Here is a 13,384-nt window from a genome sequence, read left to right as displayed (position 1 = left end):
CATCAATAGGAAAAGCTGTTAAACTATAATACAGTTAAGTTCAATCTCTTTGACATTTTCCAAAAGCTTTCCAGTTGCTTGGATTGGAGTCTTTCCCTGGCTGATTCTGGCCCGTGGGCCTTATGTTTGGCATCCCTAATTTTGATTACCCCCCCCCCCCCCCCCCCATCCCCACCCAAAAACAAAACAAAAACAAAAAGCTACACATTCTGTGGAATAATACTAATTTTGGGTATTTTAAAAGTTATTATTATCATTATTATTATTATTATTACTTAGATACAGTAGTTATTTATTGCTATTCAGTTATTTTCAGGAATGTAATAACCAAAAAATAGAAACATAAAATGTAAAGCAGAGGTGCCCACGTACTTTTTGACATACAGTCTTGAACGAGATTCTCTCGATAGCCCGCCTTTTCCCGACAGGCTTTGAAGGCAGCACTAGCTCCGCTTCAATGCGCAGGCTCTGAACACTTGACTGCGAGTGGTAACTTTACCACAGAGCCTTGCGTGCCCCTCCGCCTGTCGCCCACAACAGTCAGCATCATCATCGTCATCATCATCATCACCATCATCATCATCAGCAGCAGCATCAGGAGCAATATCAGTGTGATGAGGCAGCTGAGGACGGAGAGCCTCCTGCTCTGAGACACTGGATCAGCCTGCAGACAGGTACGAAGCTTTCATCCGCATTTTAGCCAACTTGGACGCGTTAAGCCCCATTCATTCTTTATTTCCTTACTAGAAGTAGCTTAATTCACTTTTCCTAAAAGTAACTAAATTACTGTTTATGTAACTAATCTAAAGTGCACCTCGGAGGTTTAGGAAAATCACAAAACCTGTTTTGCAGAGACTTTCTGAACTGGAGTTTGGGGTTGCGGGCAGAAAAGCGCAAATCAGCCCGTTTCCGTGTAGGACGAGCTGTTTTAATCGTGTAAATCTACTACCTACCTGTTGTATATCATGCAGATGAACCTCTGCTCCAATACAGCACAATGTGTATATTTTAAATACCAGTTTTATTTAAATAATAATAATAATAATAATAATATTAATAACAATAATTAAAGCATCAGCTGAGTGCGCCTTAAAAACTAGAACAGGAAATGTGAATTAGGGCAGCAAACACTGGAGAAATCACATTGATTTCCAACTGAAACTGAGCAGTGGAGTGTTTTTAGTAAGCTGTATGAGAGAGAGAGAGAGAGAGCATCACTATTTTTGACCGCGGGTTGGATTTTTCCTCTTTCCTTGGGTTGTGAAAACTTGCTGGATTTCTGCAGCAAACCTGCATTTGAGGAGGTGCTGCTGCTTCTGGCTCTGATTTAATAGCAGAAATGGAAAAGGTGTTTGAAGTGAAGCTGGCGCGATGAGAGAGGAGAGCGCGGAGAAGCCATTCCACCTTAATACACCTTTATATCTGCAAAAATGAAATTGTGGAGTTCAAGTGACTGCTGCTGAACAGCCTCTGGGAAAAGACAGTTTGGACAGTCTTCACCACGATGAATCTACTGATGGACATGAGCGAGAGGAATTTTTATCCCTGACATCAGACGTATCCGTTTCACCCAAAACGTAAATGGAAATGATAAAACAGGAGACAGTGGCTCTTGTCTTTCTTAAGATGTTGGGTCTAGTCCACATTGAAATCAGGCATTTAAAATATACTAGGAGGTGGGAACATCAGGCTCCAAACCTTATTCTGTTATTTTAACGCTAATGAAGAGGATTTCTTTCTGGAGTAGAGGCTCACTGAGCCTTCCAAGTGACGAAATCTACATAACTGCTACATGAAATGCAGCATCCTACCCAATGTGGTGACGGTGAGGTAGAGCCAGCCGGTAGGAGATTGAGCCATTATTAGTAGAGAATAGTAAAAAATCCTGAAACTGAGAACAAACGCGAGACTTGGGGAAAATTACAAAATTATCCTTTTTTTAATGCAGTCTGTTGCTTTACATTTCTTTTACGGTTGTATTCATGTGCACTGGTAACAATTGTGGCAATAGTCATTATGTAATGGGGTTGTCATCCATCCATACCTGTATCCATCCATCTTTTCCCATTTTTTGTCTTGAAAGCCATAAAGGAATCTTTATTTGCGACCACCCCTATGTGCACTTACCTGATGAAAATTTGGTGGTCAGAGGTTTTTTTTTAACCTTACAAAATATATTTTTCATATAAGTAACAGCAACGAAATTTCACACTGACTGACTGAGAGTGTAAAACAAAGTGACATTTTACATCCAAAAGGTCAAAGGTCAATTCTGAACAGAGACAGATGAAAACTGCATCTTGACTTTTTGGTGGAAGTACACAACCATCATGTAGTAATGATACTGTTGATGCCGCCTGCAGAATGGTGCCATTTTTACTTGACAGAATTGCAATAGCTGGTAGTGACTTTGCAAATCCAGATTTTTCTAAATCCATCCATTCATCTATTTTCTGCTGCTCATCTGAGTCTGGGATGAGGGGGCAGGAGTCTAAGGAGAGAAACCCTGACCTCCCTCTCACCAGTCACCTCCTCCAGCTCGTGCAGAGGAAGTCACTGAGATGTTCCCAAGCCAACCAAGGGGTATAAATTCTTCAGTGTGTCCCTAGGTCTGCCCTGGAGCCTCTTCCTGGAGAGGTCATGCTGGAACACCTTGTGTAGGAGGCATCCAAGAGGCATCCTAGTCAGATGTGCTAACCCACCTCAACTGGCTCCTTTTGATGTGGAACAGTAGCATCTCTACTCTTGAGTCCCTTCAGAATGAACTCCTCACCCTATCGCTAAAGGATAGCCTAGCCAGCTTTCGGAGGAAACTGTTCCACTTGTATGCACTTGTATCTACAGTTTCATTCTTTGAGTCACGACCCAGAGCTCTTGACCGTAGTTGAGAGTAGGAACGTAGATCGACTGGTAAATCGAACTTTCTTTTCACGCTAAGCTCTCACTTCACCACAACGAAGCGGTCCATCGCCTACATTGATTGAGACATGGCACAATGACACTCATGAACAAGACCCACCTGGGGTAGCAACTTATTCTTGACCCAGAGTGGATGGTCCACCCTTTTCCTACTAAAATTCATGGCTTCAGACTCTGAAGTGCTAATTCTTATTCCTGTTGCAGCAAACTACACCAGTGTGAGGTGGAAGTTGCCAACTGATAAAGGCAACAGAGTCACATCATCTGCAAAAAGTAGAAAAGAGATCCTGCAACCACCAAAGGGGAGACCCTCTCTTACATGGCCTAGAAACTTTGTCTATAAACATTATGAACAGAATCAGTGACAAAGGGCAGCTCTGGAGGAGTCCAACACAAACAAGAATGATCCTGAACTGTTGTTGCCAATATGGACCAAACTCTCACTGTGGTTGTACAGCAACCTAATGGGCTGTAACAATGGGTCAGATACCCCATCCTTCCAAAGTAGCCCCACAGGATCCCCAGGAGAATTCGCTCTCCAAGTCCACAATGTGCATGTAGACTGGTTAGGCAAATTCCCATCAACCTTTAATATCCTACAGAAGATAAAGAGCTGGTAAAAGATTTTTCTACACCTAGGAAATTCTGGACTAATTCCTTTAAGTAAATGATCTGGATAAATCTTAGACCTTTATGATTTTTGTGGCAAGAATTAAACTTGCACCCCACTCAAGACAATTATTATTTCCAGTAATGACGTAATAGTAAAAAAATACCTTAATTCTTTCATTTAAACAGTCTAACCAGCTATCCAGAAACATTTAGATTTACTGTCATCTATGATGAGGAAATGCACTAAATAGATTTTTTGCTTGACTCGTGATAATAGTGACTTTTTTGCATAATCAAAAGTTTTTCTTATATTTCTGTTTATTAGTAAGGCAACATATCACTGCAGCTCCATCTCCAACAGAGGCAGTAAAATCAGAACATATTAATACTGCTTAATTTTATAGATTTAAACTTTCTTGTATTTAAATAATGTAAATCACATCAAATATTTAGAAATAAACTTTAATTTTAGCCCTAATTGTTTCTTAATACTTGTTTTTTTCTTTTGTTGCATAAATTGAAAAGCATCTTAACAGTTCATGTCTCTGCTGAGGCAGAAGTGAGGTAGCTTCCTGTGAACAAAGACATTAACACATGGATAATCCTGTTCAGACCTAATGACTCAAATAAGAAATAATTATTCCGCTACCAAAAAAAAGGCATGACTGAAGCGTCACGCCTGGCAGCAACATTTAAATTCTTGTGTCTGTTACGCTTCACATCCCTGCAGAGTGAGTGCACTTCTCGAAACAAGATCAGACTGAAATCATGCGCAGAGCTCCACAGGCCTCTCCAGTTGATACCTAGAGAGCAACACAGCTTTTTTTTTTGGTTTTTTAACATAAGACTGACTGGAGTGACCGCACAGATTCCCTCCAGAGGAACAATAGGAGCCTCAGAGGAGGAATAAAGGCTGCATTGTCTCTTCACGGAAACGATGATGAAGGGCAGCAGCAATTCCAGGTTTAACAGAGAAGTCTCACAAACTGCACAACCCCGTCCTGATGGTGGTAATTGCTGCATAACGGCACACATGAATACCCCCAAATCAGCCCTCAGCCTTGTGTGCAAAGTGCACTACTCAGACAATCAGAGGAATAAAATCTCAATCGCTCGTCCCCATGGCAACAGGAACTGCCGGTCTGATTGTATGGAAAGTGGTGTTTCTGATAACTTATCACACGTAAAGTCTGCCCTTCACCACCAACCAGAACGCTGTACTTGGATGTTATTAAATGGATAAGGAGTGATGTCTTAATATCTCCATAAAAACAGAATCAGGCTTGCATTATAGTCTGTAATCAGGTGTTTCAACTTAACAAAATCATAGATGCGGCAGAGGTGAAGGGTGGTATAATTTTGCATTGTGGTCTGCTGCTCATAACAGCGGTTAAACCAGATATAACATATGTATAAGTATCAAATTCCAGCTTTCGGAGCTTGATTGTAAGTTTTAGCTCATTGCTCGTCTGGCTACAGCTTTTCTGGTTTGGTTCATGCTCACTGCACTCAAAGCACCAATTTTGCTGTGGCCTTTGCCATCCTGGTGTTTTGAAACTAGAAGTATTGAGCGAGGGGTGGATCTGACTCAGTAACCAGGTGACACTGCGCACTCTTATGTTATTGACTTTTCAAGGTAGCCTAACCTGCTTTGCCATCTGTTCTGTTCTAAATGGGGCCATTAAAACAAAGAGAGCATCATATTCTGGTAAGAAAGAACTGAACACATGAAAACATGTTGGTAGCTGGTTGATGCAGTTATAAGTAGTAGTGTTGAAGCGGTGTGTGGTGAATACTAAACATCAGTCTTCATTTCTCCTGTTTTTGGACCATACCTCCAAAAGGTTCTGCTGAAGCCGTCGTTAACCTCCTAACATCCTAACGTTTTATTGAGAAGACGACGAGATGGGAAGTCATTTTTTTGTTGAACCCTTGCAGGGGAAGAAAATACTTCTTTTACACCCCTCTTACAAAATAAGGAACTAACTGTGCTATCTTGAAATAGTTTACACCGCTGAATCATAAGGCTTACATTCAAACTATGCCACTGTAGCAGAACTTTCACTCGTAGTGTTTTTGGCCCAACAGTTGTGAAGTATTGGTAGGCCAAAATATTTATAATGGAATATATTGGGTAGTTTCTTGCAGTAGAGTTACTAATACTTGCAATATTGCAAGTATAAAAACAGGTATACTCTAAACAAACCTGGCTTATCAGAGTTATTACTCCTTGACTCCATGACAGTGAAGAAAAAGAAACTCACCTCAGGGTTAGGGGAGAGAGCTAGTTTAATGAACTGGTAAAGTACACTGGATAAATATTAAACACCTGCTTTTCAGAGCTACCTTTTCCTTCACTTAAACACATTATTTATTGTTTTTAAATAATAGATGTTTATCTTGTGTTCTATTAATTGAAGCAGAATAGCTGTACCATGTTATTATGGGGAGCATATTACAATTTTATCATCATACTTATATTACAAGTTACTCCTACACCTGGTGTCCTAGTGTTAATCAAATTTAATTAGACACACTATATAGATAAAAGTACTTGGCCACCTACATATTAAACTTACAAGAGCTGCACAGTGATGGAAACCCATGTCATGAAGCTCCCAGCACACAGTTTTTGTGCTGATGTTAATGTCAGAGGAGGTTTGGAATACTCTGAAGTGCTGTCAGCCTTCGAGTGTTGAGATGACAGAGTGTTGGCAACTGTTACATATTAAGCACCTCTGTGACTTTACATGGTCTGACATGAGTCGCTGAGGTTCCTAAACACCTGCACTTTGCAATAATACCACTAAGAGCTGATTGTAGAATATCTGGGAGGGGAAACAATTATTAACTGACCCAGAAATGTAACTTTGTTCATCTAGTCGAGAAACATTTCCTCACTCATCCAAGTGACTTCTTCATACTTAGCTGACTGCACCTTTACCCACCTTATCAGCAGTAAATTTGCATAATGACCAAAACTAGCATGATGGGCTGTGACGTCAGTGACTTGATCAGTTATATAAAAATTGTCATGACTATAGATTAATGGCCATTAGTGCCATTCAAAGAGAGTCAGGGAATGGCTGCAGTCACAGCACTGTAAGACGGTAAAAGATGTATCCTTAGGTTCCCGGCTCTGTTCAGAGACGATCTTTCCCTTTTCACATGAATGGATCCCTTGACCTCCTGCTCGAACTGGGAACTGGTCTTTAGGTATAAATAGAGTCGTTGCCTGACAAGGTATCTCTTCTGTGTTGTGCCATCTGCTTAGCCAGAGTTTGTTTAATCCTCCAATCCCCCTAGCACTTGACAGCATACATTATATTACTGTTTGTACCCCGGGAACCCAATCCTTGGGGTGCACATATTTTTGGTGTTTCTGTTTTAGGGTTAGAAAGCCACAGAGATGCGTTGTATTGAAAAAAGTGCATCTCAGCTTTTCTAATATGCCTGACTCATAAGTGGTCACTAAAGGCTTTTGTTTAGGTGGCAACAGTTGTCCTTGTTCTCTTCTGGCTTGCCTGGAACATTCTTTAGGTGCCTTGCCAGCTTTGACGACTACCCAGCTGGGATACCCACATTTACAAAGGGCCTTTTTGATATGATGCTCTTTCGCTTCCTTGGCTTCCGTTTGTGTGGCGATGGTGTTTGCTCTGTTTTGTTGTGTCCTGATGAAACCCAGTTTGCTCTTCGGTGGATTACGAGAGTCAAACCCTAACTCCTAATACAGTTACATTCGTTCACGGCACACATCAACTTTCAAATATCCTGCAATAGTGATGGGAACTTCACAGTCTAAGAAAGCTAACCTTTTATTTTCTTATCCTCCTTCATATATACTAAGTCAAGTTCCTGGTGAACTTGAAGTGTTAATCAGTGAATTGTGGTTAGGGAATGATGCTAGTTTTGGTCATTATTCAAATGTACTGTTTATAAAGCTGGAGAAAGCTGCAGTCAGTTGAAACTGAGGAAGTCATTTGCATGCGTGACGAAATGCCACTGAAAACGCTACATGAAACCTCCATAGCCGTTGTTTTAGAAATAAAACATGTTGGTCCTAGTTTACCAGAAGTACGGAAAGTACATCAGACTGTATTGGATAGTGTTATACATGTTACACATCGAGTTGCTAGTCAGCCGTTGCTGTCAGCCTTCATTGTTGAGCATTTGTTAATCACCACTGCCTGACTTTTTTTTAGTGTTTGTGACCATTAACACTAATTGCCCATTACTGTTAGCCAGTTAGTGCCAGAAATAGGGGCGAATCAACCTAGAACAAACTTCTGTATTACCAGAAACACTGTTAGTCCTATTAGTCCTATAAATAATCTCCTAAGCTAAAATTCGACATAAGTAACTATCGTGAAAAATGCCGTTTTAACGCAGAGGGTGCAAGTAAAATCAGAGAACCTTGAACAGACAGTGTGTCACATAACCCAGCTTAAGACAAAAAAGGAAGGAAAGAGCAGAGAAACAAAGTGAAGACAGTTTATTGACTTGTGATTTTCTCCAGGATGACTGAGGTGATGAACTCTCTGGAGCCGGGGACAGAGGACTTCAGCGGGGGAGGAGCAGGAGGAGATCAGGCCACAGTATCCTTTGCTTTGTGTGTGCGAATATGTGCAATTAGACAATTTCAAACCAGTCTCGTTTCATTTGAGCAGAAAGCAGAAAGCAGAAAGCATACAGCGGTGAGTCACAGAAGTGATGAGCAACCATAAAATGCTGGTTGATATGACAAAGGTCATTAGCTGGACTCAGTGCTGCTTTGAACAAATGGTAAATGGCGTATCCAACAAATGGACAGCTAAATTATTGACTGTATAATATCAACAGTTTAAATAACATATTTTGTCATAATGTGTTTCATTAACTATTACTTGTGGTTAGATTTATGGCTGAGTCAGTGAATACATGTTATTAGCTCCTCCCTGTGTTATTTAAATTACTAGCCATATTAGCAGCATAGCTAATAACAATGTTTGTTTGATCCACATTGAAATATCTGAAAAGTAATACATGAAGTCCCACGAAGAAGTTACACACTAAATATGAACATTACACCCTTTCAAATACCTAGAGAATGGCTAATTTATTCCACTGGAAATAAAAAAAAAAAAAAAAAGAGGCGCCACCTTTTTTGTTTCAAGTTCAGACGCTGTCATCAAGACGTCACCTTTTGGTTTGTTGACCATTTTGGAACCACGTTGTTTTTGTATGTAGATGTTTTTCTTTTTGATCTTTTTATTTTTAAGTTAAGTCATAGGAGAGGTTAGACCTGAGAAGTTGTCATTTAAGGCCAGCACTAGCTAACTAGCTGTGTTAGCTAGCTAGAGCAATATTAAACGGCATGCTGACAATGGATAAATAAAGCATGTTTAAAATTATCAACTCTTTAGACTGTCTTTTAGCAAAACTAAACTGAACAAGAAAAAACAACATCCATACCCCTAATTATTCATCACTTTAGGCCTTAATATCATTTAAATGCATTTAGTTGTCAGAAAGGGGGGAGATTAGCTGTAAACCCGTTTCAGACATCTCCGTTAATCTGATGATGAATGTGTCGAGTTCACGTGTGGATGAGCACCCTGGTCAGCTTTCCATTCTGGACCTGCAAACATTAATCCTTCACTTTCCGCACAACACAAGCCTGAATGAACGCTGTTAAGTTTGAGGTTAGGTGGTTAGGTGCAAACAGGATTGCAACTGCACATGTTGCATTCTTTCTGAATTTCTATAAATTGCCCAGATCGCTAGAAGACTGACTGTCTTTGAAGCCTTTTGAAATAAAAAAAGAAACAACAATTTTTTTGGCAGAAGATATCTGCTGTGCTAGTTGTGGTTAAAAATAAACTAAACAGTTTATAAGTTATAGCTTAATAATTTTGTCTGATGCATTTCCTAAGAACTCTCTAAGTATAGGATTAAAGTATCAAGAGTAGATCAAGTAAAATACAGCCATGACACATTTATGTAAAAAATAGCCTGTATCTGAATGACTGAAGGCCAACACTTGAATAGACTAACAGCTGTTCAGTGGCATTTGAGAAACTGCAGTTTTGGCAGTTTTGCATTGCAAGTGGAAGAAAACCTCAAAGACCTGCTGGCTCTTTAGAAGAACCAGTGTTACAATGTTACAGGGTTGCTTTTCTATTCGTGCATTGGCGTTACCAGGTAACCAATTCCTTGTTTTCTCTAAGCCAGACGACCAGTCAGAGCAGACTGACCTTCATCTACCATTTACCATTCATCATGTTTTTTATGTTAAATCCAAGCATGTACCTATGAAACTTCAACTGAGTGTCATGCAAAGACTTTACACGAAGTCTGTCTCAAATCTTCCATCTGATGCAGACAGTTTCTGTTTTTTTAATCCAATTTTTACCGCATTATTGTTCTTTCACATGTGGTACCCACAGTGACCTTTTCATCCCCACAAATATGAAGCCCTCGTTTTAACCTTACATAAACTTTAAACAGATCTTCCCAGATACCCATGAAAGGTATCCAAAGTTGTCCAAGAGGCTTCCCTCTATAGTCGTGGAGCCAACAGACGGAAGTGAGGTGGAGAGTGGAGAACTCCGCTGGCCCCCGGATGATCCGAGCTCTGCAGACGCCCAGACTGAGAGAAAGCGTACGGATGAGCAAACTGAAGGTGAAAAGGAAAGAGAAACTAACATTGCCTTGGCTTTTTGGCACAGTTAGATTCGAAGTGGTCTGATAAGAAGTTGTGTAAATAAAAGTCACATGCACGTAATTAGAAGACCAGAAGGTATTTGGCTGTTGGCAAAAGTGTACATATACTGAAACTTCACTTAAAGAAAAGTACCACTACAACAAATTGAAATGACTCCAAGTCAAAATGAAAGTTGTCATTTAATATCCTACTCAGGTCAATCATAGTGTGACAGCAGTATTTTTACACCTTACTGAGGTGCCAAAAGTACAAATACACCAAATATATATAAGTTAAAGATTCTTCAACTTATATATAGCACTGAAGGGCATATAGCCCTACAAGCAGCTGAGACATGTGAGTTATTTGCATAGTTTCCCCTGACTTGCCTTAAGAAATGAACATCAGTTGCTTATAGCATCACTATAAAAGGTTACTTCCTGTAATGGCTTCCTGTCATTGGTTCTTTATGCTAAGTGTACACTTTGCAGTCATTCCTACTTCATGAGCAGAACAAAAATGAGGAAACACTCAAGAGCAGACATGCAGTGATATGCGCCACCATAATATCGTGATTATATGCATCAGTGAGGTGAAAAACGAATGCCGTTATCGACTCTGTCTTATCAGCTGGCTCCTGGACAAAGCACGAATTCATACAATTCAGGATAACAGCACATTTTTTCCACTTACAGCGAGTCATTTGAAGGGATAGTTTTTTACCTCAGTTTATGCCACTGAGTATGGACCTACCTCTGGTTGGTTACCTCTTGTCAGTAGCACTTGATGTTGTAAAATGAAAGCAGAAGAGCAGCATTAAACCTCATGGCGATGACAAGACTACATGTGTTCCAGGCTGCTGGCGAGCGCACCATAGCGATAGTAATCCTCTCATCTAATTCTATCTTAAACCTTTAGCTTCAAATGCACAGAAACACAGAAATGAAAGTAGCCTGTTAGAAAAACTGATGAAAAATCCTCTATGTGTTTTTTTTTCCAGATGAGGAGCAGTCCAGTGAAGGTGGAGCTGAAGAAGCTTCAGGAGTGGAAATGCAGGACTCCAACTGAACAAACTCGCTTCCTGTGATATAAACTGTTACTATGAGTGTATCCAGACTTGGAATGAATGAAAATGAGTCAGATAGAGGAGTGCAATGTGCGGATAGAAAGATCAGAGAGACAGAGTAGGAAGGGTAGAAAACAGATTCCCAAACCCCAGCTCACGGGCTTGGAGCCAGTTACTTCAGCACCTTAAGAATAAAGACGCCGAAGGCGCTTTTTTGTTTTTTTGTTTTTCCCCAAATCTGTATCTTTCCATTACATCTGTAATGATGGAGCTTGTTTTGACATGTGTAAACTAAGATTTATGGGGACAAAGATGGCATGTTGAAGCATTTTTCAAGAAAAAAAAGTTTTGGCAATAGGTTTTAATTTGAGAATTCCCAGGTCTAAAATGACTGTTTTGACATTTCCAGCTTTGTAAATATAGATTTTGAATTAAGTTAACAAATTTCCTCTCTCTGGCTCCAAGCCCTCACCATCCAGATGCCCACGGAATCATCTGCACATGTGATCTGGACAGATGTTTCTAAATGCTGTATTAAGTATTTAGCTCATGTGTGCCATACTACTACTAATAAAGGTAGCTACTGTATTTACATTTAGGTGCAGATTACATCACTGTTTGTTCGGTGCCGACTGCTGTAGTTTGGGTGATCTTGGTCTCACTATTAACTTTGTAATATTAGCTTTGAGTATTTGAGAATTTCACAACAGATCCATTGCTTTATTAGATGTTACAATATTCATTAAAATATTAAAGTATGTAATCACTGTCTTCTTAGTTTTAAAGGGAATGTAACTGTTGTTTTATTTAAGATATTGGAGCAATATGGTCCCAAGAAATCAAAGGCAGTCCATTTTGTTACAGACTACAGAAGTAAAAAGAACCAGTGTATTTTAGATGTGTGTTGCTTGTCACAGGCATATTTTTTAAAAATACTGGAAGCCTAAATTATTGCACAAGTAATAAACCTTTTGAAATGTTCTTTAATTTGTGGTCCCAGTGGTTTTACTGCTTATGGGGAAAGTGAAGTTTACGTTACTTTCTCAAAAATATTTATGCATTTTTGAAATGTAAGATGTTTTTGATAGATCTAGATGACCTTTTGCATCCCTGCACAAAGTCTCTCAGCTCAAAGTTAAATTGATGGAAAGAGGAAAGTAGAAGGAGGAAAAAGCACAAAAGGTTTCAACAGATATAATTGGTTGTCAGATTCAACTCTCCATCTCTCTGTGTGGATATGATGCAGGTCTCCCAAAATGAGCGAATTGCTGCTCCTTGGACTCTTGCTGTCTGGATTTTCCCCACTACATTAGTGGAGACTGCAAGCTGGCAGATGCTCTTGTAACATGGTTTACAGTCAAAAACACCTGTGAGTCTGGGCCCAACTCCCTATCAGATGACTGTATACCCATTACCTCTTCCTATTTCCACTTTATGCTCGCTGTTTTTATTTAGAACTGGCAATACTTAAAGTTCAACTAAATCCCACTTAAGGGGATACAGTTGTTTTATAGAATTGCAGTTTTTTGTTGGTTGAGCAGCCCTAGGAAGTACACTATTAATAGTGCAGACTTACACTGGATACATTGTTACAAGAATACATTTTTGGTCATACTCATAAAAAACGGAACAACCAGCAAACAAGAGCAGTCCCAAGACTGTGTGTCTTGAGCAAGGCTAAAAATTCTCTCTGGATCATGCAGGAACTGACACACTGGATCAAGAAGGATAACCGGATTCTGCATAGTTTGTGATACTTTTGTGGGATACAGTGTCTCTCTTTTTTATTGTCAGTTTGAGATGTATTTCTGAAAGAAATGACCATGACCATAAATCAAAGTAAAATATGAGCATACTAGCTAGTCATTCTATCCAAAACGGTACTAGGCATGCAACAACATCAAAGCAACAAGGTGTGCAGTTCCCTGGGGACTTCCTCAGTCAATACTTACCCGGAGGTAGTCTCCAGAAATGTTTTTTTGTGTTCTACATTACTGCTGAAAAAGTCTCTAGTGCCTCAAGACAATTTAGGATCCAAAAGTGCTACCTGCAGCACAACAAAAACCATTTAAATGGTAGGTAGAAGACATGAAAAATCCCCTCTA

At 39.7% G+C, this 13,384-nt stretch overlaps 1 protein-coding gene across 1 annotated transcript; it reads left to right on the top strand.

The window, feature by feature from the left end:
* The first annotated feature begins 462 nt into the window (after positions 1-462).
* LOC146685564 (protein LBH-like) lies at positions 463-12,266 on the top strand. Its single transcript, XM_085441614.1, has 4 exons — positions 463-674; positions 8,048-8,126; positions 10,018-10,192; positions 11,214-12,266. Exons 2-4 carry the CDS (start codon positions 8,049-8,051, stop codon positions 11,279-11,281), a joined length of 321 nt encoding a protein of 106 aa, XP_085297740.1. The 5' UTR covers positions 463-674; position 8,048; the 3' UTR covers positions 11,282-12,266.
* The last annotated feature ends 1,118 nt before the right edge of the window (positions 12,267-13,384 follow it).

Source organism: Copadichromis virginalis, linkage group LG19, assembly GCF_057382275.1.
Source record: "Copadichromis virginalis isolate Kocher_CV1m ecotype Utaka linkage group LG19, C_Virginalis_male_GT1.1, whole genome shotgun sequence".
Lineage (NCBI taxonomy): Eukaryota > Metazoa > Chordata > Actinopteri > Cichliformes > Cichlidae > Copadichromis > Copadichromis virginalis.
The sequence above is the reverse complement of the archived record's forward strand: the minus strand, read 5'-3'. Positions and strand labels throughout refer to the sequence as shown.